The sequence below is a fragment of the Thalassophryne amazonica genome, chromosome 7 (genome assembly GCF_902500255.1).
Source record: "Thalassophryne amazonica chromosome 7, fThaAma1.1, whole genome shotgun sequence".
Classification (NCBI taxonomy): Eukaryota; Metazoa; Chordata; class Actinopteri; order Batrachoidiformes; family Batrachoididae; genus Thalassophryne; species Thalassophryne amazonica.
Genome location: NC_047109.1, coordinates 90,070,007 through 90,095,835, shown reverse-complemented (window position 1 = coordinate 90,095,835; position 25,829 = coordinate 90,070,007). Strand labels below are relative to the sequence as shown.

General features: G+C 39.3%; 1 protein-coding gene across 1 annotated transcript in view; it reads left to right on the top strand.

The window, feature by feature from the left end:
• The first annotated feature begins 8,866 nt into the window (after window positions 1–8,866).
• The window catches only part of macc1 (MET transcriptional regulator MACC1), a 39,124-nt gene continuing 22,161 nt past the window's right edge, over window positions 8,867–25,829 (top strand). Inside the window, exon 1 of the mRNA XM_034175021.1 lies at window positions 8,867–8,995. Coding sequence (XP_034030912.1) covers window positions 8,926–8,995 — 70 coding nt within the window. The 5' untranslated portion in view covers window positions 8,867–8,925. The remainder of the gene's footprint in view (window positions 8,996–25,829) is intronic.

Genomic DNA, 25,829 nt, shown 5'->3' with positions numbered 1-25,829 from the left:
CAAAACTAAGTTTACTGTCAAATAGATATAGTGGAATGGGGCTGTGCAGGCATGCAGATGAAAAGTTAGGGATGATCAGTCTGTACCTTGTGGGAGTCGGGGGGGGGGGGGGGCAAGGTAAATGGGGGTGTCTGGCATTATAAATCTAGTTACAGATGGATAGAACCTGCTTTTGTGTCAAGGTTTTACTCCTGATGGACTGGAAAGATGAACTGTCACCCCAGTCTGAGGTTAAGAGTGACCATCGGGTTCTTGGTCACCTCCCTGACTAAGGCCCTTCTCCCTTGATCGCTCAGTTTAGATGGGAAGCCAGCTCCAGGGAGAGTCCTGGTGGATCCCAACTTCTGCCATTTATGGATGACGGAGGCCACTATGCTCACTGGGACCTTCAAAGCAGCAGAAATGTTTCTGTACCCATCCCCAGATTTGTGCCTCGAGACAATCTTGTATCACAGGTCTACAGACAATTCCTTTGACTTCCTGTTTGGTTTGTGCTTCTGACATGCATGGTCAACTGTGAGACATTATATTTAGACAGGTGTGTCTTTCCAAATCATGTCCAATTAACTGAATTGACCCCAGGTGGACTCCAATTAGGATGATCATTGGAAACAGGATGCACCTGAGCTCAATTTTGAGCTTCATGGCAAAGGTGTTGTGAAAGTGTAGTGACACGGACCCACAACAGGGGGCGCAAATGAACGGTCAATAGATGAGCCAAAAAGTAACAATTTAATGTTGTGAAGGTGCACAACGAATACACAGACAATCACAGAATATGATTACAGTCAATCCACAAAGGTGACGTGTGGGCAGGCTTGAGGATAGAAGACGTCTGTCCTGAGAAGAGTTGGAACCACACGATTTCCGCCGCCACCGAACCTGGTGAATACTGGAGCCGCCAAGTCCCGAATTCCCAGGTGATCACCGTCCCCGACTGTCGGATCTGGTACTGCTGGCGAAGAACAAAGACAGTCAAGTGTGGGTGTGTGTACACCCAGTAACAACAACGGTGGGAATGCCACCTCCACCTCTAACACACACTCATGCAGCGTCTGTTTAACCACTTATCTGACGGACGTAGGACGAAACAGTCGCGACCCACGCCGGTCCTCTGGTTGACAGCTGCAAAACAATAGCTCTTAGAATCAATTAATATAGGCAGAGAAAGTTATCTCCAAAGAAGTACGATATCTCGGCAATGAGGTGGAGATGACGTCTGGGTTTTATGGAGTGAGATGATGAAGAATGAGTTACAGCTGTCAGGAATTAATGAGTGACAGCTGTCACTCCCGGCTGTGTCCGTGGCGGCAGCGCCCTCTCGTGCCTGAAGCCCGCACTTCAGGCAGGGCGCCCTCTGGTGGTAGGCCAGCAGTACCTCCTCTTCTGGCGGCCCACACAACAAAAGGCTGTGAATACTTCCGTACTTGTGATTTCTTAGTTTTTTATTTTTAATAAATTTACAAAAATATATAAAAAAAACTTTTTCACATTGTCATTATGGGGTATTGTGTGCAGACGTTTGAGGAAAAAAAATGAATTTAACCCATTTTGGAATAAGTCTGTAACATAAAATGTAGAAAAAGTGAAGCATTGTGAATACTTTCTGGATGCACTGTAGGCAAAATAATTAATAATTTCTGCAGCACTGACATGTGCACTTATACAATATTTTCCACAGTTTAAATTGATTTATGTTGCAGGTAGTTTCTAGTCACTGCAATGGAAATGCTGCCAAACTGAGTGACTTCCTTTAATGTCCTTCAAATAATTCAATCATTCATAATGATGGGAAATGGAACAAGAGTAGTTTCTCAGACTATATTTTAAAAATAAATAATTTCTCAAAAACAAACTAAATACTTGTAATTTTCAAACTTTTTTTTTCTAAAATTTACCTTCCAAATTCCTCAGATATTATTCTTTCAGTATTCAGCCATAAATTTGATATTAGACAGTATTAAAAAGTATAAAGTGCAAGCAACAGTCACTTATTATCAACTAATTGTAAAAAATATAAATATGCCCATTTTAAGGATACATTTAGTGTTTTGTTATTTCAGATGAATTTTGTGCAACATTTTATTATATCATTCCTGACGTTCTGCATTGTACAGGCAGTTCCTTTTACTAAATAACCTTTAAATGGGCTCTGCTTCGTTGAGAATAACACATTTTGAGTCAACAATATGTAAAGCGATAGTCTTGTGAAAGAAGCACGAATGTTGTTAGATCATATGAACGGTAGAGAAATAACTCCACCAAGTGGCATAAAAGTGTATGATTCAGACATTTGTTATAAAGGCAACAACATAAACACATAATTTCCGTCAAATTAAAACATTTTATCTGCAAAATATTCTCTTTATAGACAAAAGTATTTGCTTGACTATGATATAATTCATTATCCAAATGGTTTAAGAAAGCTTTGAATAACAGGCGGGTACTTTACCAAACCAGTGAACACGTTAGTCTTCAAATATTTGAAGCTTAAAAATTATTTTTAAATAATAAAAATGTATGATACATTTGTATGCTCCAAAATCATAAGATATTACCACACAAATGTATCATTTTACTTTTCGAAAACGTGAACTAGAATGTGACAGAATAAAGCTGAATAGAATATTTATTTTATCAGTAATTCCAATTCAGCTGTGTTCTGAAAAACCTTTCAGTGTTATTTCTATTTGTTAGAGTTACCCATATATTGCATTTGGGAAAAGCAAAATGATGCACAATAAATTATGGCACATGCAGAACAGTTGGCAGTAGAATGTATTTTTTATTTTATAGTAAGTAAGTCCCTTCGGCTGCTCCCTTGTTTTGTACTCGGGGTCGCCACAGCAAATCCAAGGTGGATCTGCATGTTGAATTGGCACAAATTTTACGCCGGGTGCCCTTCCTGACGCAACTCCACATTACATGGAGAAATGTGGTAGGGATGGGATTCGAACCGGGAACCTACCGCACTGAAACCAAGTGCATTAACCACTTGGCCACCACCCCTACTTTTATTTTATATATATATATATATATATATATATATATATATATATATATATATATATATATATATATATATATATATATATATATATATATATATAAATGCATGCACATTCACATTGTACAAATGAAATATAGTTTGATTCAGTTAACTTCAATAAAATTAATCTAAACTGAAATGTAGTTCTTGAATATCTTGTGTGACTGTAAACAGGATATGAAATTTCTCTATGTGGTTTAAGTTACACTGACCTATGGAAAATATTGATGCCTGTCCTTGCTATTGATTTGCATTTTTTTTCCCCAGATTACTCTATTAGCAGTATCTGCAAAAAGGAAACAGCCATTCTAAAAATAACACTACAGAGTACATGAAGAACAGTTAGCACAGTGGCTTTGATGTAATGAAGGAAAGTTGTACATAATAATTTTAGTAAACTGAATTCTGCTGAAATTTGTGGAAAGATATTGCAGACACACATTAATGTGTTTCATATTCATTGCAACACTTGTGTAATAATGTAACTTAACCCCTTAACGCCTGAATTTATATAGCTGTATATAAAAAATTTTTTGGTGTGTTTTTGTCTTTAAGTAGATGGTAAATAATGTTGAGATTATTAATTACACTTTTGAACAAAAAATAAATAGTAATTTTGGTATTTGGGTAATAATTTATGTTATAATAATGGTATGTTGCAAATTTGCGACAACGGGCATACTGGTCAATTTGGTATGTTGCATATTTGAGTCAAATATTGTAGCATATATGCGACAATATGCGTTAAGGGGTTAAAATGCTTATTGAAATGGATTTGAAATTACACAGTAACATAAAGCACATAAAAAATTACTTTTAGTAACTATTTTGCATGATACAGTTATGACAGAATTGTGCTTGATAGATTATGGCAGGTATGTAAGTCTTTTGTTGCTTCATATTTCAAATATTCCTAAGAACCATTTGCAAAACAGTGGGACATTTAATGACAAAAAATGAATAAACACTTATTTTTTTAAAGCTCTTTGTGCAAAATGAAAGCATTTTGTACAACATATGCTCATTTCTTTATCAGGCAATGTTGAAGAGTTCCAAACTGCAGCAGCCCATGACCATATTTTCCACATAAAAGTCAACATTCATAATCTACGTGAGTGAATAATTGCATTCCATGAGCACTACAATGCCAAAACCTGCAGTACTCCGACCACACGTTTGCATGATAATTCAGCTCCATAAATGTGTTCCTCACTGGCATTTAAGGTTATCATTACTAATAAAATTTGGCATGCAGAAGTTTAACTTTAGAGGTCAACAATGTTTTCAGTTGTGTGTCTTTGAAGATTACTTGAAATAGGAATTAACTGAATAACTTTACTTTTATTTGTTGACAGAACCTTCTGGTTTCCTTTTTTTTTTATAATTGTGTGTTTTAAACCACAATAAAGATTGATTTAATCAGGGATATCAATCTTCTGACCTGTGAGCCAGTGGTTTAAAGCCCACAGCATGCTGTTTCATGTACTCTGCAATAAAGCCCACATGGTTGGTGCCTTATGACTGCTGGGATAAGCTCCAGTCCCCCCGTGAACCTTAATTGAAATAAGCAGGTATAGAAAATGGATGGTTGGATACATGTATACAGTTAAAGGGACCACACACACACACACACACACACCTTCAACCACTTATTCCAATTAAGGGTTGTGGGGGGCTGGAGCCTATTCCAGCAGCCACAGAGTGTGAGGCAGGTACAACCTGGACAGGACACCAGTCTGTCATATAGACAAACATTCACACCCGCACACATACGGACAATTTAAAGTCTCCAATCCACCTAACCTGCATGTCTTTGGATATGGAAGGAAGCCGGACCACCTGGAGGGAACCCACACAAACACGGGGAGAACATGCAAACTCCACACAGAAAGGCCACAGGTGGGAATCAAACCCATGACCTTCTTGCTGTGAGGCAACAGTGGTAGCCACTAATCCAACGTGCTGCCTGTTAAAGGGACCATATTGCGCAAAATCATTTTTGACATATAAACATTGCTGATCTTCATGTTAAACATTTGCAAAGTCCTACAGTTCTGCTAGAACCAAAACTGACGACAGAGACTGTCTATTCAACTCCTGCAATGTATGTTACGAGAGTTCATATTTGGGAATTTACGCTAAAGGCCTTCATGCCCAATTTGAAGTTTCAGCTGATTAAGTGGAACATCTCTGCATTTACATTGTTTGCAGCTGAAACTTTCCAGATATAATTGTGCATGTACATGCTCAGATTTCCATGACAGATGTAAAATAATAATAATAATAAATACATAAAGCAATAGAAATGCGTCAGCAAGGTATTTCTAGTCAAAGTGTGTCAGCAAACAACCTTGTTTTCAATTGAAGAACAAGCATTAGTGCACTTGTTACAGCTTGATTGTGTACATAAAGATCACTGTTACCAATGTTCACAGGAAAGTGGGACTTTGGATGAGTTGGAATGATAAGGAAATTCCGACCTGTGAGTCCACAGAAGCATTGACGGACATTCGATACCTCCTTGATTTACTGTATCTCCACAAATGCATGTGGGCCAAAGTGTATCTAAGAATATCCAATTGGATTTGTTTTTACATTTCCAGATTATTTGATTTTATCATTAGTCATTCTGACCACTAGTCTGCTCTGTATGATCCTGATCAGATCTCAGAAGTAGATTAGATCCTGCTTACTTGGCCTGCAGGCCAGTTAGGACCAGGTAGAACTGGAGTTGCATCAGGAAGGGCATCCAGTGTAAAACCAGTACCAAATCCTAATCCCAATACAAGTTTGTACTGGATCCACTGTGGGGGCACTGTACAAATGGGGGCAGCAAAAAGAAAAAAAAAAACATTATTCAACCACTGAAAATCACACTGAGATTAGCATCTCTTTTGCAAGTAAGCAAAACACAATCAAAATTAAATTAAAAACAAGAACAAACAGAATGATACATTTTAATAAAACTTAAAAAAAATCAAATGTAGCTATAAAAATACATATGCAATATATGTCACAGATTAGCAAGTGATCTAAATCAGGATACTTATTATGTGCTTGTAGCTTGTTTGCTTTTTTTTAGGCTGTGGAAAGATTTCCAATATGATGTGTGCTGCAACAGTCTGCACTCTGGGGCTCCTGTTCAATTGAATCTGATACCACCAGACTGCACAGTCTAAAATAAATATAATTTTCAAAATGAGAGACCAGTAAAGAGAAGAGAACACACGCAATGTTCCTTCCAGTGGTGTCAGGTAGAGGTGGGCGATACCGGGAATTTTGGTATTGATGCGATACCAAGTAAATACAGGCCCAGTATCACCAATATCAATACCAATACTTTTTCATATTTAAGCTTCATAGATCCAAAGGATCCAAAAGACCTAGGATAGAATTTCGCCAAACATTGTACTTGACAAGAAAATACTTTATTATCACAATCAACATTTTTGTTTACTAAATATCACTCAACACAACTGAGTGGGCGGGCCAGACTGAGCCTACCTGCATGGCTGTTGGCTGGCGCCGCTGAGCCACGTGATGGCACAACAACAAAGCTCAGAGAGGGGAGGATGTGCTGCTCCGTGTTGTGTGACACAGTGCAGCGCTGTTCTTACAGACAGAGAGTAGACTTTGATGAATCTGCATGCACAGCAGTCAGTGCATGCGGGAGAGAAAAAAAGCTTGAGTATCGATGTTTTTACACAAGGATCGTTCAATATCAATACCAGCGTTGGTATCAATATTAGAATCAATCCACCCACCTCTTGTGTCAGGTATTAGACCTGTCAAAGGATGCTAAAGGCTCAGATGGACATTCTTTGGCTGTCCAGAGTGTTTTGTCAGTCTACACTGACTATGATACAATGCTGAATGAGGTGACACTCCATCCACTGTTGCTGGTGATTTCAATGTGATCAGCAACTGTGATAAGGTTGGTTTTGAAGACTGGTCCTCAGGGAGATGGTAACAGTGGGATAATGGCTCAGTGTTTCTTGACTTTGCAAAAACATGGGGTTTGAATGTCTCTAGATCCCAGTTCCAGTGGTACTGTAGGACATGGTATACTTGTGATGCAGCTAAAGAGATCAATACAGTCCTTATGGGAAGACATTGGAGTCTTCTGTAGAGCTACAGGGTCTACAGAAGTCCCCAGTTTGTGATGTCTGGCAGACTGTTGGCTGCTCAGTGTCCAAAACTACTGTAAACCAGGTTGGACTTCAAAATGAGATGATTTCACACTAGTATGCAAATAATGAAAGTTTATGAGAGCAATGATAAGAATGTTTGCATGGGCACAAATGGAAAACACTCATTATTTGTTTTATATGACAGACTAAACAGATCCTTGTCATTTCATATTTTACTTAAAACTAGACAGCAGTTTCTTCTCATAACAAGAAGTTGAAAGTAGCAGGGCAGAGAGATAACTGTGCACGCCTGGTAAGTAAGCCATCAACATACCACTGACCTGAGCGAGAGCCACTGAGGACCGAAGCGGAGAGTGAGTGGAAGCACGTGTCTGCGCTCCTCAGTCTAACGAAAACTCACAATAGGAACTTGTCCAGTTCTTCATCTCATAAGGCTTCTATATGTTCTAGTGAACCTTGTGTAAGCTTCTCGGCTTGTGGTGTACTGAATGGAGCTTCCTCTTATATCATGGACACATTTTTATGAAAATCTAATGAAGTTGTTCAATGGAGCAAAACATATGGAATAAAAATACATGGTAAATAATGTCAGTCATTGTTTCCAGTGTGAAGGCATGTCAGTGTAAAGTGTTTCAAACAAATTTACACCACACTGGTGTCACACCATAGTGTTAAATTACCTCTACATGTGTTAAAATTCATCCATGAGTGAGTGGAAAATGAAAAAAAGAAGAAATGTCTAAATGTACAATATAATAATATATCATCACTGGTTATATTATGCATCTACTTTATGTTCAGCAAGACACTAGGTTAAACCTGTCAGTGTTACATTAAAAGATTTTAAGTGTAATATGGTGGTGCTTATTTTCTGGCACTAGTGTAAAGTATTAACACTACTTAGTGTTAATTTGTCAACACGGTCAGTGTCAGAATAGCTCTAGGTAGGTGTTAAACAATGAAGATGTACAAAAGTGTTAATTTGACACTGTAAAGAGTGGACACATATAGACACATTTTGCGTTAATCTAACATTGGCGATTTTGCTGTATGCAGTGGACTATTTATCTTGACTTAAACTTTATTTATAGAGCATATTTAAAACAACTGGGTTGACCAAAGTACTGTACATTTTAAAAGCAAGATAATCAATAAAATGCAGCAATTTCAATAAATAAATAATGCTAAAATACATAACACAGTGCTATAAAATAGAATAAAATTAATTAAAATTTTGCCAGAAGCCCACTTAAACTTGAACATAGATATCTTGTCTATAGAATGAGACGAATAATCGATGTCACTTGACAATCCACCAATCAACAGACAAGGATCTAATTAGGTATGATACAAAGACTGTCATGTCATATGAACACAGATAGTAAGACCTGTGAAAATGTAGGAACTTTCTTTAGGAGGGAAATCAGTACTAAGTCAAGCTAAAAACAAAACTTCAATCCATTATCAATTAAATCGGTTAATCAAAATAAAATGTTTAAAAAAGAACTACAACTATCGTTCGTTTTCAGGCGTAATCTCGTGAAGGTAACGCAGTTGAATTGTGGGTGTTGTAGTCCGATATATTAAAGAGGCCACTCCTCTATCGCGGTTCCAGCTGTAGTGTAAACTTCGAGTCCCGAAATGCTCGGTGGCTGTTAGCAAACAGAGCGTGCGGCTGTAACCTGAGGAGGTGAAGTCTGTAGATCCGCCCTGTGTGGTGTGTAAATGATAGTGGACTGGTCTCTTTCACTGCCAACGCGCCCAAACAAAAACTACAAAACATCTCACAACAAAGGTAAGATTAAAGTTCGACTCTTCTGTCCACTTAAAGTCACAAGAATTATGAAGGAAATGCGTCATTAATGTGTAACTACCGAATGTATTCATCGAACACCTGTTGGGACACTGAACACTCTTGGAGTTTGGTTTAAACTGGATGGATTTGTGTTCCAGAATATGTATTAATGTGTTTGTATTATGTGTAAAGCATTTTTTATATTAATATTAAATACACTGGGCTATGTTAGGCAAAGTGCTTTGGGCAGTTTATTAGTAAACTAAGCATATTTACTGTACTTGTTCAGACCATTCAGTATTTAACCCTAATAGACTTTGTCAGAGTACAGTTGCAGTGCTTTTTGAATGGTTAAAAAAAAAAAAAAAAAAATACTGTCTCATAGGCTTGACAAGACCAACCTGTTTTTGTGCACTGGTGTAAGAAACCACATTATTAATGACTGACTCACTGTGACAGACATAAAAGGATCACGTCCTATTACTCAAACAAATGGCAGTCTGAAGAGTTCAGTTCATCACTTGGAACAGAGAACCACAAACCCCGACCGAGGTCCACAAACTGAAGAAAACAACCAAAACTTTGCTCACTGGTTTATTATTTTGAGGAATTTTTTTTTCAAGGGTGAGAATTTTTCAAAATGAATGTCATATCAACAGTGCTGTTTTGCCGATACTAAGGAGTATAGATTTTAAAAAGGACTCATAATAGTAAAACATTAGTAACAATCAAGTCTCTGAGTGTTCTCCACATATTTGACAATTGCTTCATTGTGTGAAATACATACTTGTTGAAAAACGTATTTTGGAAAGAATGAATGAGCACGAATGGGGCGGCCATCCTGGGAATTACAAAATTCACTCTATGTTCAAAATGTCAGTGAACTAACACTAAAATCGCAAATGGATCTTTGCTTTGTCAAAAACCTTTTGTCTTGAATTTATTACTAACATATTATACAACATACATATTAAACAGCAGCTGTACCTTTTTTCTAAGATTATATAACAAAGGCAGACATTGAATCTTAAGCAGATGTTTATAGTACAACTTCCACCTGTAGATAAATAATTTCTTTAGAAATGTAGTAATGTCACCACAACTGCAGTATTGGATCTAAGGTGACAGCTTAGTTCTTGGTCTTTTCAGAGGATCCTTGGGTACCACTTGAATAACTGTTAAATGCCTATGTAGGGAGACTCAGATGAAGTATATCATATTGTGAGAGAACATCAGCTACGGCATTTTGTCCATGTTGCACCTTTTATTCTGGGAACGATACAGTATGCAAGTCCCTCAGTGTTGAGAACCCCAACAGGTGCAGAAGACCAAGTGGATCCTCACATTTCAATTGGCTGTGGCAAATACCTAGTTACCTATTCTTGAGGGGATGGACTGTAGGGATGCCACAAGAACCAACACTTCGGACCAAGTCTATAACAAAAATTCTAAAAATGTGATGATAACTTTTTTGCCATGTTGGTAGTATCATCAGCACAGAGGGCACAGGTTTTCCACAACTATCATTAGATATCAAATACAGAAAAACAAGGACCCCCGCAGGAGCAACAGCTCCACTCTAACTGGCCAACAAAAAAAGTCATAAAAACTACAAAGTATGCAAAGTGGATGAGGAGCAATAGATTTGCAAAAGCAGTTTGCAAATGTGCCATTGTGTATTTCACACCAAAGGATAACTCAATGTAGCAAAACACCTAGAAGACAAATCCAGATCTGTTTGAAGATGAGTGATGTGTTATTCCATCAGCTGTGTAGACAGTTGCCCATCAAACGAACAAATTTGGCAGCCTAGCACCTGTACAGTGTTTGAAGCATGCATATGCCAAGCCTGACTAAGAGCTTTGTAGTGTTTTTCCAGCACATACAGTGGAGTCAGAGAAACCTGACTGTGAGGCAATGTATTTATTGGAAATAAGAACAATAAGAAGTAAGCCCCTCTGGACAAGTATTTCTGTTGACTACTAAAGTTTACCAAATAAAAATTTGGCATTGAAACAACCCCAGTGGACCGGTTGTTTGCCAGGATGGTTGCCATGAAGAGCACAGGATGTTTCTGTAGTGTGTGGAAATAGCAACGCATGCTTCCAGACTCAACCTCCTGAGTCATATGTTGTAAATGCAAGATTCTATTGTTAAGCTTCAGAAGAACAAAGTTTGAGTGCAGCCATTCCATTCTGTGCACACTCTTCATATCTCAGAAGTTAAGCAGAATAGGTCTTGATTAGTACTTGGCTCGGAGACCATAGGAGCACCAGAGGCTGTACGTGTGTTTCTCCATGTAGAACTACCGTTGCGCCAGGAAGGGCATCCAGCATAAAACCAAATCCACTGTAGCAACCTCAAGTAACTGGGGCAAGCCAAATGCAAAAAAAAAAAGAAAAAAAGTTGGAGTTCTACTACAGGAGTCTGACTGATACCATGTATTTCCGTTTTAGTAATTTGTGGAAAAAGGGAATTCTCTGATACTATGCAATTGCCAAATGTGAGTAGAGCACCCAGAGGCTAGATTGATAAGCATTTTAATACTTTTGCTAGAACTAAAGGCTGGAAAATTGAAGATCTGGTCCTTCAAGCAGTTATACACACACACACACACACACACACACACACACACACACACACACACACACACACACACACACACACACACACACACACACACACACACACACACACACACACACACACAACATATCCTGATTTACTTGACTTTACTCAGAATATGTTTTGTATATAACTGGAAAATTAGCTGGAAACTTGTGTTAAAGGTGAATAATTTTTCTGCGACTAGATGCCATAGTAGTGCCATTTTTGTGGACCAAAACAAAGTTAAGGATAAAATAGTTGAAAAAAGTAAGATGCCAATAATTTTGTTAATTGACAGTACATAGTTATAGGCTCCAGCACCCCGTGACCCTTCATTGGAGTAAGCAGGTATAGAAAATGGATGGATGGATGGATGGATGGACTGTACATAGTTAATGCATGATTTAACAGATGTTTTCATTCGTAGTGATTTCCAGTTGGTCTCACATTTGCTCATAACAATGAGAAACTAATCCCGCCTCATGCCCTATGATTGCTGGGATAGGCTCCAGCCCCCCGTGACCCTTAATTGGAGTAATCAGGTATAGAAAATGGATGGATAGAATATGAGAAGCTTCCATACATTCTGCTGACCTGCACACTGGGAGCAATGTGGTTATCAGTATCTTTCGCAGCAGCACTTCAGCACACACACACACACACACACACACACACACACACACACACACACACACACACACACACACACACACACACACACACACACACACACACACACACACACACACACACACACACACACACACTTAGCAAAGGACTAAACCACCAAACTTTGGATTAATGGACAACCTGCTCAAGTAGGTGACTCAGCCAGAGTTAACTACAACCCCAGTTCCAATGAAGTTGGGACATTGTGTAAAATGTAAATAAAAACAGAATACAATGATTTGCAAATCCTCTTCAACCTATATTCAATTGAATATACCAGAAAGACAAGATATTTAATGTTCAAATTGATAGACTTTTTTGTTTTTGTGCAAATATTTGCTCATTTTGAAATGAATGCCTGCAACATGTTTCAAAAAAGCTGGGACAGGAGCAACAAAAGACTGGGAAAGTTGATGAATGCTCAAAGAACACCTGTTTGGAACATTCCACAAGTGAACAGGTTAACCCTATAATGCCAAGTGTATCATATTTGATACAGGGTTTTCTGAGATGTCTGCTTCATCAGTGTGATATTTTCTCCCCAAAAAAACCATCGTATACAATGAGATACTTGTAGTGCACAGACAAACCACCAGATGTCAGTATCTTATGCATCAGAGGGCCTTCAGATGAGACATTTATAATGGCTGCCTGAAACAAGTGATCCACAGTAATTTCCCTAAGAAAATGCAGCATTTTATAGGTTTGAAATGTTATGTTTGCTCTGGATTTAAAATGGATGTTTTTATGGTAGAACGCCCAATGTAGCAAATATGACACAAATAAAAACTCATATATGCAAAAAGGTTTTTTTTTTTTTTTCTGGTGGGTTTGTTAAAAGGTCCAATAAAGACTCTTGTTTCAAAAAATTAGAATTTTCTGACAATTATTTTACAGGGTGGGCTTTATAGGGTTAATTGGAAACAGGTGTGTGTCATGATTTGCTATAAAAGGAGCATCCCCAAAAGGCTCAGCCATTCACAAGCAAAGTTGGTGCGAGGATCACCACTTTGTGAACAACTGCATGAAAAAAATAGTCCAACAGTTTAAGAACAATGTTTCTCAACATTCAATTGCAAGGAATTTAGGGATTCCATCATCTACAGTCCATAAAATATTCAGAAGGTTCAAAGAATCTAGAGAACTTTCTGCACGTAAGCGGCAAGGCCGAAAGCCAACATTGAATGCCCGTGACCTTCGATCCCTCAGGCAGCACTGCATTAAAAACACACATCATTGTGTAAAGGATCTTAAAGTGTGGGCTCAGGAACACATCAGAAAACCATTGTCAGTTAACACAGTTTGTCGCTACATCTGCAAATTAAAATTCTACCATGCAAAGCGAAAGCCATACATCAACAACATCCAGAAATGCCGCCACCTTCTCTGGGCCTGAACTCATTTGAAATGGACAGACAAAGTGGAAAAGTGTGCTGTGGTCTCATGAGTCCACATTTGAAATTGTTTTTGAAAATCATGGATGTCGTGTCCTCTGGACAAAAGAGGAAAAAGACCATCCAGATTGCTACCAGCGCAAAGTTCAAAAGCCAGCATCTGTGATGGTATGGGGGTGTGTTAGTGCCCATGGCATGGGCAACTTACACATCTGTGATGGCACCATCAATGCTTAAACATACATCCAGGTTTTGGAGCAACACATGCTGCCATCCAAGCAACGTCTTTTTCAGGGACATCTCTGCTTATTTCAGCAAGACAATGCCAAGCCACATTCTGCACGTGTTACAACAGCGTGGCTTCGTAGTAAAAGAGTGTGGGTACTAGACTGGCCTGCTTGCAGTCCAGACCTGTGGCCCATTGAAAATGTGTGGCGCAAAGTGCAAAATACAACAACGGAGACTCCGGACTGTTGAACAACTGAAGTCATACATCAAGCAAAAATGGGAAAGAATTCTACCTACAATGATTCAACAATTGCTGTCCTCAGTTCCCAAATGCTTATTGAGGGTTGTTAGAAGGAAAGATGATGTAACACAGTGGTAAACATAACACTGTCCCAGCTTTTTTGAAATGTGTTGCAGGCATCCATTTTGCAATGAGCAAATATTTGCACAAAACAATTTCAATTTATTTTCATTTATATTGTGCCAAATCACAACAGAGTTGCCTCAAGGTGCTTCACACAGGTAAGGTCTAAGCTTACTAACCCCCAGAGCAACAGTGGTAAAGAAAAACTCCCTCTGAGGAAGAAACCTCAAGCAGACCAGACTCAAAGGGGTGACCCTCTGCTTGGGCCATGCTACGGACATAAACTACAGAACAATTCACGGACAAATATACAAGAAATGCTGTTGGTGCACAGGACAGGAGGGTCGCCAACACAAATACAACTACCATCTCTGGATGGAGCTGCACCTTAAACAGAGACAAAAAATGGAATCAGGCATTAGAAAGACAATCAACAAGAAAAACAGAAGAAATACTAAGGTGATCGCCGGCCACTAGGCCTAAGCTTCACTGAAAGACCCAGAATTTAGGTAAAGTTGAGGCCGCAGCATGCTCCATTTCTTAATAAAATAATTAAAAGAGTAAAAAGCGTAAAACAAAACTGTACCAGTATGCTAGCCATATGAAAGGGAAAATAAGTGCATCTTAAGTCTGGACTTGAAAGTTTCCACAGAATCTGACTGTTTTATTGACGCAGGGAGACCATTCCACAGAACAGGGGCATGATAAGAGAAAGCTCTGTGACCCGCAGACTTCTTATTCACCCTAGGGACACAAAGTATTCCTACACCCTGGGAATGCAAAGCCCGGGCCGGTATGTAGGGTTTGATTAGATCAGCTAGGTAGGGAGGTGCCAGTCCGTGAACAATTTTATAGACTAGTAGCAGAATCTTAAAATCTGATCTCACTGGGACAGGAAGCCAGTGAAGGGATGCCAAAATGGGTGTAATGTGGTCGAGCTTTCTGCTTCGTGTCAAAAGTCGGGCTGCAGCATTTTGAACCATTTGGTGAGCCCTAATGCTAGACTGCGGTAAACCAGAAAATAGAACATTGGAGTAGTCCAATCTAGAAGAAATAAATGCATGGATCAGAGTCTCAGCATCAGCCATAGACAGGATGGGACGAATTGTCGCTATATTTCGCAGGTGGAAGAAAGCAGTCCTCATAATATTTCTAATATGGAGGCCAAAGAACAAGGTAGGATCAAAAATTACCCCAAGGTTCCTCACTTTGTCAGCGTGATGTATGACACACAAGCCTAGGCTGAGCGTTAACTGGTCAAATTGATGCCGATGTCTCACTGGACCAAGAACCATCATTTCAGTCTTATCAGAGTTTGAAAGTTTCTAGACATCCAGCTTCTCACTGCTGCAAGGCAATCTTCTAAGGATTTTATGTGAACGAGATTACTAGCAGTTATCAGCATGTATAACTGAGTATCATCAGCATAGCAGCGAAAGCTAATCCCAAAACGCCGCAATATGTGCCCAAGGGGTGAATATATAAAGGGAGAAAAGCAGGGGGCCTAAGACAGACCCCTGTGGAACCCCAAATTTCATGTCACTAAGGTTAGAGGTAGTGTTACTGTACAAAACATAGTGAGAACGACTGGTCAAGTATGACGTCAGCCATGCAAGGGCACTCCCAGTAATCCCAAAATGATTTTCCAGCTTATCAAGTAAAATATGATGATCCACTGTATCAAATGCAGCACTGTACTTGGCCCCACAAATCTTAGAAACATGGTGTCTAACCAGATCCTTACTCTGACCTCTAGTAATACTGTGAGAAATCTTGGAGTCATTTTTGATCAGGATATGTCATTCAAAGCGCATATTAAACAAATATGTAAGACTGCTTTTTTGCATTTACGCAATATCTCTAAAATTAGAAAGGTCTTGTCTCAGAGTGATGCTGAAAAACTAATTCATGCATTTATTTCCTATAGGCTGGACTATTGTAATTCATTATTATCAGGTATCAGTTCCCTAAAAAGCCTTCAGTTAATTCAAAATGCTGCAGCTAGAGTACTGACGGGGACTAGAAGGAGAGAGCATATCTCACCCATATTGGCCTCTCTTCATTGGCTTCCTGTTAATTCTATAATAGAATTTAAAATTCTTCTTACTTATAAGGTTTTGAATAATCAGGTCCCTTCTTATCTTAGGGACCTCATAGTACCATATCACCCCAATAGAGCGCTTCGCTCTCAGACTGCAGGCTTACTTGTAGTTCCTAGGGTTTGTAAGAGTAGAATGGGAGGGAGAGCCTTCAGCTTTCAGGCTCCTCTCCTCTGGAACCAGCTCCCAATTCGGATCAGGGAGACAGACACCCTCTCTACTTTTAAGATTAGGCTTAAAACTTTCCTTTTTGCTAAAGCTTATAGTTAGGGCTGGATCAGGTGACCCTGAACCATCCCTTAGTTATGCTGCTATAGACTTAGACTGCTGGGGGGTTCCCATAATGCACTGAGTGTTTCTTTCTCTTTTTGCTCTGTATGCACCACTCTGCATTTAATCATTAGTGATCGATCTCTGCTCCCCTCCACAGCATGTCTTTTTCCTGGTTCTCTCCCTCAGCCCCAACCAGTCCCAGCAGAAGACTGCCCCTCCCTGAGCCTGGTTCTGCTGGAGGTTTCTTCCTGTTAAAAGGGAGTTTTTCCTTCCCACTGCCGCCAAGTGCTTGCTCACAGGGGGTCGTTTTGACCATTGGGGTTTTTACGTAATTATTGTATGGCCTTGCCTTACAATATAAAGCGCTTTGGGGCAACTGTTTGTTGTGATTTGGCGCTATATAAATAAAATTGATTGATTGATCTAACAGCAACAGAACCATAGTGGTGTCCGAATCCATTGTAAGCAGATCATTCACCACTTTAGTGAGAGCCGTCTCTGTGGAATATTTTCTAAAAGCAGACTGCAGCGGCTCAAAGAGATTATTCTCAGTAAGATAGTCTATGAGCTGCCGTGACACCACTTTTTCCAGAATTTTAGAGAAAAATGATAGATTTTATATCGGCCGATAGTTTTTCAGTACACTAGGGTCAAGATTAGGTTTCTTAAGTAATGGTTTAATCACTGCAGATTTGAAACACTTAGGAACAGATCCAGAAGTGAAAGAAAGATTAATAATTTCCAGCACAGTCGGCCCAAGAGTGGGCCACAGGTCCTTAAACAGTTTTGTTGGTATAGGATCAAATAAACAGGTTGTGCTTTTTGTTGACATTACGAGTTTTGTCAGCATGCCTTGTAAGATACTATCAAATTCTGTAAATCTAGGTAATTCCTCAGTAGTGGCACCCACATCAATAGCAGGGTGTAGTGGCTGGATTAAGGCATACAGGGATATGTTTAACCTAATGTCTTCTATTTTCTTCTCAAAGTAATCCAGGAAATCTTGTGCTGTAAAAGGAGAGAGTGAACTACAGGTGGTTGTCCATGAATAAGTGTTGTCACCATGTCGAACAAGAACTTTGAGTTATGCTTGCTTTTGTTTATCAAATCAGAGTAATAGGTCCGCTTTGTAGCCAATAATGCATGCTTGTAGTCTAAAATAGCATCAAGCCACGCAAGGTGGAATACTTCTAATTTTGAACGACGCCCTTTCCGTTCTAGACCTCTTGCCATATGCTTGAGGTCACACAGGTAATCATTGAACCAAGGTGACTGATTTGGGGGAGCGCGGTTTTAACACGGGTGGCGCAATCATGTCAAGTGTAGTTTTGAGCACCGAGTTTAAACTATCCACAAGACTGTCTACTGACTGGGAATTTGTCAGTTGTGAAGCTAAGACATCAGGCAGTCTAGCTTTGAGTTCAGTCTTAGTTGAGGAGTTGATGCATTGCAGTAGTGATATATAAGGTTGTTGTTCCACTAAACACGGCAGCGAAACTGTAAAGTTAATGAGTGATCAGAGACCACTGATGTAAGAGGCATGTCGTCAGTATTTGTGACAGCAATACCAAGTGTGAGAACCAGATCCAGGGTATTTCCACTAATGTGCATCGAATCCTGAATGCATTGCCGAAATTCTAATGCATCCACAATTTCCATAAATGATTTGCAGAGGGGATCAGAAGGCTTATTGATATGAATGTTAAGTCACCAATGATCAGAATGTTATCTGCACTAGTTGACAAGTTAGAGATGAACGCATCAAATTCATCTAAGAATTCAGAATATGGGCCAGGAGGCCTATATACAGTGACAAAGTAATATGGCTGATTTTTATTCTTCGGACCTTGGCAATGCATAATATCCTGAGTAGAGCAGAGAATCAGATGCTCAAACAAGTTATATTTGTGACTCCCAACAGCTAATCAGCTAAACTAGATTTATAAAATAAGAGCAACACCACCGCCTTACTTCGCATCACGAGGGACATGACTAAATGTATATGCTGGCGGGCAGGCCTCATTTAAGGGGAGGACAGCTGTAGGTTTAAGTCAGGTTTCACATAACCCAATCATATCTAAGTGATGATCAATAATTAGATCACTGATCAACAGTGATTTTGAGGACAGTGATCTTATGTTAATGAGACCCAGTCTAAGGACCTCAGTGGGGTTGACAGTTGAACTGTTTGGGTTTAGGGGTGGTTCCAGAGTAGCATATATAAGATGCCTAGAAGTAGGTTTAGGTTTGAGACATTCCATGTGGGTTGTAGGTAGCAGACACAAAATATTTGCTATTGCTGGAACAACCACTGGGCCATCCTCAATTTCAACATCATCCACTATGATTTTTATGGACACGTCTACAGAAGCAGGCCATAGTCTCAATTTGTTGAATTTCCCTCCCTGGCACATAAACTGCACTATCACCATATTAGATTTTCTGCACTAATTTCCACGCTAAGCTAATGGATTCCACACCCACATTTGTCATAAGCCTTGCAGGATCTCTAATCACCTGCTCCATGGCCTACTGTAAATTCTTAATGTTACCCTCCCTGTAGAGCTCTGTCTATGTTCGCAGCCAAGATGGCGGCGCCTTCCCCAGTAGGGTGGAGGCCGTCCGGCATCAGCAAGCCACGGCGGCCCCAGAAGGAAGGCCAGTTATCAATAAAGCTAAAGCCTTGCTGTCTACAAAATTGCGCCAGCCACCTATTTAACAATGTCAGCCTGCTAAATGCCTCATCAGTACCCCGGGAGGGGAGGGGACCAGAGACTATTAATCGATGCCGAAACATCTTTCTGGCAAGGTCACAAGTCCTCTCTATGTCCATTTTTGTGAGCTCTGAGTGCTTCATCCTGATAATCATTGGTACCAAAGTGAATAACTATGTGACTGTATCTTATGTCATGTTCCTTAGTCTGTCTTCTCTTCTGCAGCGTCAGCATCCTAAGATGGGATGCAATGTCGGGAGCTCTGGCCCCAGGAATACATTTAACGTCCGCCGGCGTCTGTAACCTGACTTTGCTGGTGATAGAACCCCTATCACCAAAGTCCGGTGTCCGGTGGCAAATAAATGAATTAAAATTTACAGCAGTTACACTGGAAGACTAGCAGAAGTATTAGACATGTAGGAACAGTCAAAAAAAAAACAAAGTTTATCACTTTGAATATCTTGTTTTTGTGGTGTATTCAGTTGAATATAGGTTGAAGAGGATTTGCAAATCATTGTACGAGTATTCTGTTTTTATTTACATTTTACACAACGTCCCAAATTCATTGGAATTGGGGTTGTACATTTAATTTAAAAACAGAAAGAAAACACAGTTCTTCACTTGCTTCAGCATCCGAGCTATGAGGATTTGCTAATTCTCTCACTTTGATATTATAAATTAGTACATGATTTGCTTTGATCTGTTCAGACACCAAACATTCAAACTGGCTTAACAAGCAAAATTCATCATACACTATTGGAACAACATTTTTGAGTGTTATTAAAATTAAACTTTTTGACACATTCTACTGTAACCTGCATGTATAGTTGTGGTTGGAAGCTTGCATACACTCATCATGGACATGAGCATCCTGGCAATTTTGGGCTTTTAAAGGACATGTTTCACCGAAATCATAGATTTAGGATGTTAGTGACCATCTGATGATCTACCGGAATTACTTTGTGCACTTCCGTGAGTGGTTTCAAAGTATATGGCATTTGCAACAAACAGCTACAGAGACTTCTGAAAACAAAGTACTCGTGAGTTTCCGACAGGTGACGTGACTATTAGAAGTGTCCCAGTGTGAGCTTGAATGGAATTGTTACGGTTTCTAAAAGGTCTCGTCAAACCCAACTTTGAAGGCCAGAAAACAAAAGCTGATACGGTGCAAAAACAAGGTGATTTATTCAAGTCTCCAAAAATCTCACAAAAATCCAAAACAGCCTCAAATGTGCACGTGACAAAGCTCACACAAAAAATCCACAGAGCAATAGAAAACACACTCCAAAAACAAATCAGAATCAAGACACAGCAAACTTCAAAGAAACACAGATTCTGGTAAAATACTCATGAACAAACCAAAGTAGACAGGGAGAAGCATTAACAATGAACCAGGACTGACTGACAAACAAGGAAGTGCTTAAATAACCCAGGTGAAATTAATAACAGGTGAGTGGCAAACGAGGGGTGGAACTTAAGACTTGCGTGGGAGAAACAGAGTGCAGGGAGACGAAATAACTGAACAGACAAAATAATGGTGCAGCTTAGCTAAAATTTCCATAACAGTAGTTTGTGATAAAAGCATGAAATTTGGCACACATATTCTAAATGAATTAATGTTTATTTTCAGATATGGAGACATTCTGGAGCTGACCTCTAATGAGCTACAGGGGTCAGTAAAGAATTACACAGGGGTGAAAATTTAAAAATGCTTCAATCATGTTGAAAACTATACCACATTATTTGTCTGATCATAAAGATTCCAAAAAGGTATAGTTTGGAGTACCTATGATTTGGATTTATAAAAAAGGACGCTTTATGTGGATTATTTATTCAGATGAATCCCAACTGAAACTAACATGTAAGAATTTATATTTACTACGTGTATTTTACTGTGCCAATCAATGCATTAATGGACGTATTTCGGTTGTTTAAGCCGCAGGGTTGAAAGCATGTCAAAAAAGCAACAGCTTTTTAGTTTGTAAATGACTGTGTATCTAATACAGAGATAAACTGTGACATCTAATACTGTGTTTTACTGCTTTTGAAAGATGACAACAGTGTTTGGGGTTTTATTTTTTTATTCATTCATTTTTCATGCATTCTTATGTGTTTGTGATCCTTGAATTTACCCAGCAGCGAAAGTGAAAGTGAAACTGGTTTATCAGATGCCGACAGTGTAATCTGAGGTGGCCGCATCCGAATCAATAATAAAAGTTATCGGTTATCTGTAATAAAGATATGTATTTTTTAGCACTTATCAGTTATCGGATTAATGGTTATTGAAGCTAACTTTTTGGTTAGCTGTGCCCACTACTGTGCATGTCACATGTCTTAGAATCCAATGGACGTCAACCTTTTTTTGACCTTTACTTTGGAGACCAAGCATTCAACATAGTCAAAACTATTCCATTTATTAATCCTATTCTCTCAACCAATAATTTGCATCACTTTTGACCAAAATTGAACTAACTTTAACTTTTCACCCCTGTACAAACTGAAACTGACCTTTGTCACCATTTTTACTGTTTTTACCGCATAACTACAGAACATTCAGTCATAGATAGTTCAGACTATACCTTTTTGGAATCCTTATGATTACACAAATAGTGTGGTATAGTTTTCAACATGATTGGAACATTTTTAAATTTTGACAACATATGGTCCCAATTTCCAAACAATCAGAGAGGTCCCCATGCACGCACACGCGCAATCGCCAGCTGCAGCTCCACCTTCAGTTCTCTCAGGATTGTGTCACATTAAATCAATCAATCAATTTTTTTATATAGTGCCAAATCACAACAAACAGTTGCCCCAAGGCGCTTTATATTGTAAGGCAAGGCCATACAATAATTATGTAAAACCCCAACGGTCAAAACGACCCCCTGTGAGCAAGCACTTGGCTACAGTGGGAAGGAAAAACTCCCTTTTAACAGGAAGAAACCTCCAGCAGAACCAGGCTCAGGGAGGGGCAGTCTTCTGCTGGGACTGGTTGGGGCTGAGGGAGAGAACCAGGAAAAAGACATGCTGTGGAGGGGAGCAGAGATCGATCACTAATGATTAAATGCAGAGTGGTGCATACAGAGCAAAAAGAGAAAGAAACAGTGCATCATGGGAACCCCCCAGCAGTCTACGTGTATAGCAGCATAACTAAGGGATGGTTCAGGGTCACCTGATCCAGCCCTAACTATAAGCTTTAGCAAAAATGAAAGTTTTAAGCCTAATCTTAAAAGTAGAGAGGGTGTCTGTCTCCCTGATCTGAATTGGGAGCTGGTTCCACAGGAGAGGAGCCTGAAAGCTGAAGGCTCTGCCTCCCATTCTACTCTTACAAACCCTAGGAACTACAAGTAAGCCTGCAGTCTGAGAGCGAAGCGCTCTATTGGGGTGATATGGTACTACGAGGTCCCTAAGATAAGATGGGACCTGATTATTCAAAACCTTATAAGTAAGAAGAAGAATTTTAAATTCTATTCTAGAATTAACAGGAAGCCAATGAAGAGAGGCCAATATGGGTGAGATATGCTCTCTTCTTCTAGTCCCCGTCAGTACTCTAGCTGCAGCATTTTGAATTAACTGAAGGCTTTTTAGGGAACTTTTAGGACAACCTGATAATAATGAATTACAATAGTCCAGCCTAGAGGAAATAAATGCATGAATTAGTTTTTCAGCATCACTCTGAGACAAGACCTTTCTGATTTTAGAGATATTGCGTAAATGCAAAAAAGCAGTCCTACATATTTGTTTAATATGCGCTTTGAATGACATATCCTGATCAAAAATGACTCCAAGATTTCTCACAGTATTACTAGAGGTCAGGGTAATGCCATCCAGAGTAAGGATCTGGTTAGACACCATGTTTCTAAGATTTGTGGGGCCAAGTACAATAACTTCAGTTTTATCTGAGTTTAAAAGCAGGAAATTAGAGGTCATCCATGTCTTTATGTCTGTAAGACAATCCTGCAGTTTAGCTAATTGGTGTGTGTCCTCTGGCTTCATGGATAGATAAAGCTGGGTATCATCTGCGTAACAATGAAAATTTAAGCAATACCGTCTAATAATACTGCCTAAGGGAAGCATGTATAAAGTGAATAAAATTGGTCCTAGCACAGAACCTTGTGGAACTCCATAATTAACTTTAGTCTGTGAAGAAGATTCCCCATTTACATGAACAAATTGTAATCTATTAGACAAATATGATTCAAACCACCGCAGCGCAGTGCCTTTAATACCTATGGCATGCTCTAATCTCTGTAATAAAATTTTATAAAGTCCATTAACTCCTAGAAATAATGTATTCTGACTTTTTCCAATGTAACAAATCCATCTCCATGTCCAGGCAGTCTGTAAAAACAGCGACATGGAGATGTCCCACGTCCATGTACACAGCTTCAGTAAACCAGCATGCACACAAACAGTGCCTCACTAACATTACCATCTATAGTGAGCTACTTGATAGCTGTAAACGTTAACATTAACGATAACGATTTCATTAGCCTTAGCACACATCTGTGTTTTCTGTAACGTTATAACAGCGATGTTATGTTTGAATAGGAAATGTGCTAAAAAATACGTTCCTCTTCACTGGACAACTTACCAAGCCAACAACATACACACCTCGGCAGGCAAATAACAGCTGCATGCAGGTGCGATAAGCTGCAATTTACGTATGATCCAGTAAGTCGATTAATCGAAAAAATAGTCAGTGACTATTTGATTATCAAAATAATAATTTGTGGTAATATTTGGTTAAATGTCTCTCAGCAAGCTCCACCATGACCAAGTAAGCTTCTGGCATAATTCTGGCTGGATATTTTACCACTCATTTGGCAGAATTGGTCGAGTTCATTTAAATTGTTTGGTTTCTTAGCATGGATCCACATTTTAAAAGTAGTTTACAAATTTTCAGTGGTGTTGAGGTTGGGGCTTCGGGAAGGTCATTCCAGAAATTTAATGTTGCCTACTTTATCCAACCCACAGCCAATTTTGATGTGTGTTTGGGATCATTGTCCTATTGGACAATGTTTGGGATCATTGTCCTATTGGAACACTCAATTGTGGCCAGGTTTCATCCAGCTAGCTGTTGATTTGAGGTGATGTTGAAGAATTTGGAATGAGTCCACTTTCTACATGATTCCATCCACTTTGTGCAATGCACTTGCCCCAGGGCATCATGCTACCACCACCATGCTTGACAGTTGGTACAGTGTTCTTATGTTTGAAAGCTTCATCTTTACTCCTCCAAATGTACCTCTTGTTATTGTGGCCAAATAGCTCAAACTTTGTCTCGTCTGACCATAAAACTGTTCTCCAGAAGGTAGTTTGGATTGTCCCTGTGGGCAGCTGCAAATTTCAGTCAGGCTTGAAGGTGATGATTTTGGAGCAGGGGCTTCTTTCTTGGTCACCATCCTCTCAGTCCATGGTGATGTAAAAGTCACTTCACTGTGGACAGTGATGCTGGTTTTCCAGCAGTCAATGAAATAACGAGCCTAGCAGGCCACTTTTGGTAAGCAGAACTGGCTAGTTGCTCCCAGTGTGTAGTGAGTGCCTTACATGGCAGCACTCTGATATTGCTGTGTGAGGGTGTGTGTGAATGGGTGAATGTGAGGCATTACTGTAAAGTGCTTTGAGTTTCTGATAAAGATGGAGAAGCACTATCTAAATGAAGTCCATTTACTGTTTGCCATTCATGGCATGTCTGAACCTTGGTCGTTCCTGGATTATTCCACGATTCTAACCAATTTCCTCTCATCTGAAGGTGATAGTTTGGGTCTTCTTCCAGACCTTGACAAAGTGGAAACATATCCAACTAAATTGTACTTGCATACAGTTGTTTGAACTGATGATCTTGGAATCAAGAGTTGTTTAGAAATGACTCCAAGAGACCTTCCCAACTTCTGTTTCAATTTCAGTTTCAATTTATTTTCATTTATATAGCGCCAAATCACAACAGAGTTGCCTCAAAGCACTTCACACAGGTAAGGTCTAACCTTACCAACCCCCAGAGCAATAGTGGCAAGGAAAAACTCCCTCTGAGGAAGAAACCTCAAGCAGACCAGACTCAAAGAGGTGACCCTCTGCTTGGGCCATGCTACAAACATAAATTACAGAACAATTCACGGACGAATAAGAAATGCTATTGGCGCACAGGACAGGAGGATCGCCAACACGAATACAACTCCCATCTCTGGATGGAGCTGCACCTTAAACAGAGAGAAAAAGCAGAATCAGGCATCAGAAAGACAAAAAAAATACTGTATATTTTGCCAGCATTAATCAACAAGAAAAACAGAAATACTAAGGTGATCGCCGGCCACTAGCCCTAAACTTCACCAAAAGATCCAGAATTTAGGTAAAGTTGAGGCCGTGGCCCACTCCAATTACTAATAAATGAATTAAAAGAGTAAAATGCATAAAACAAAACTGTACCAGTATGCTAGCCATATGAAAGGGAAATTAAGTGCGTCTTAAGTCTGGACTTGAAAGTTT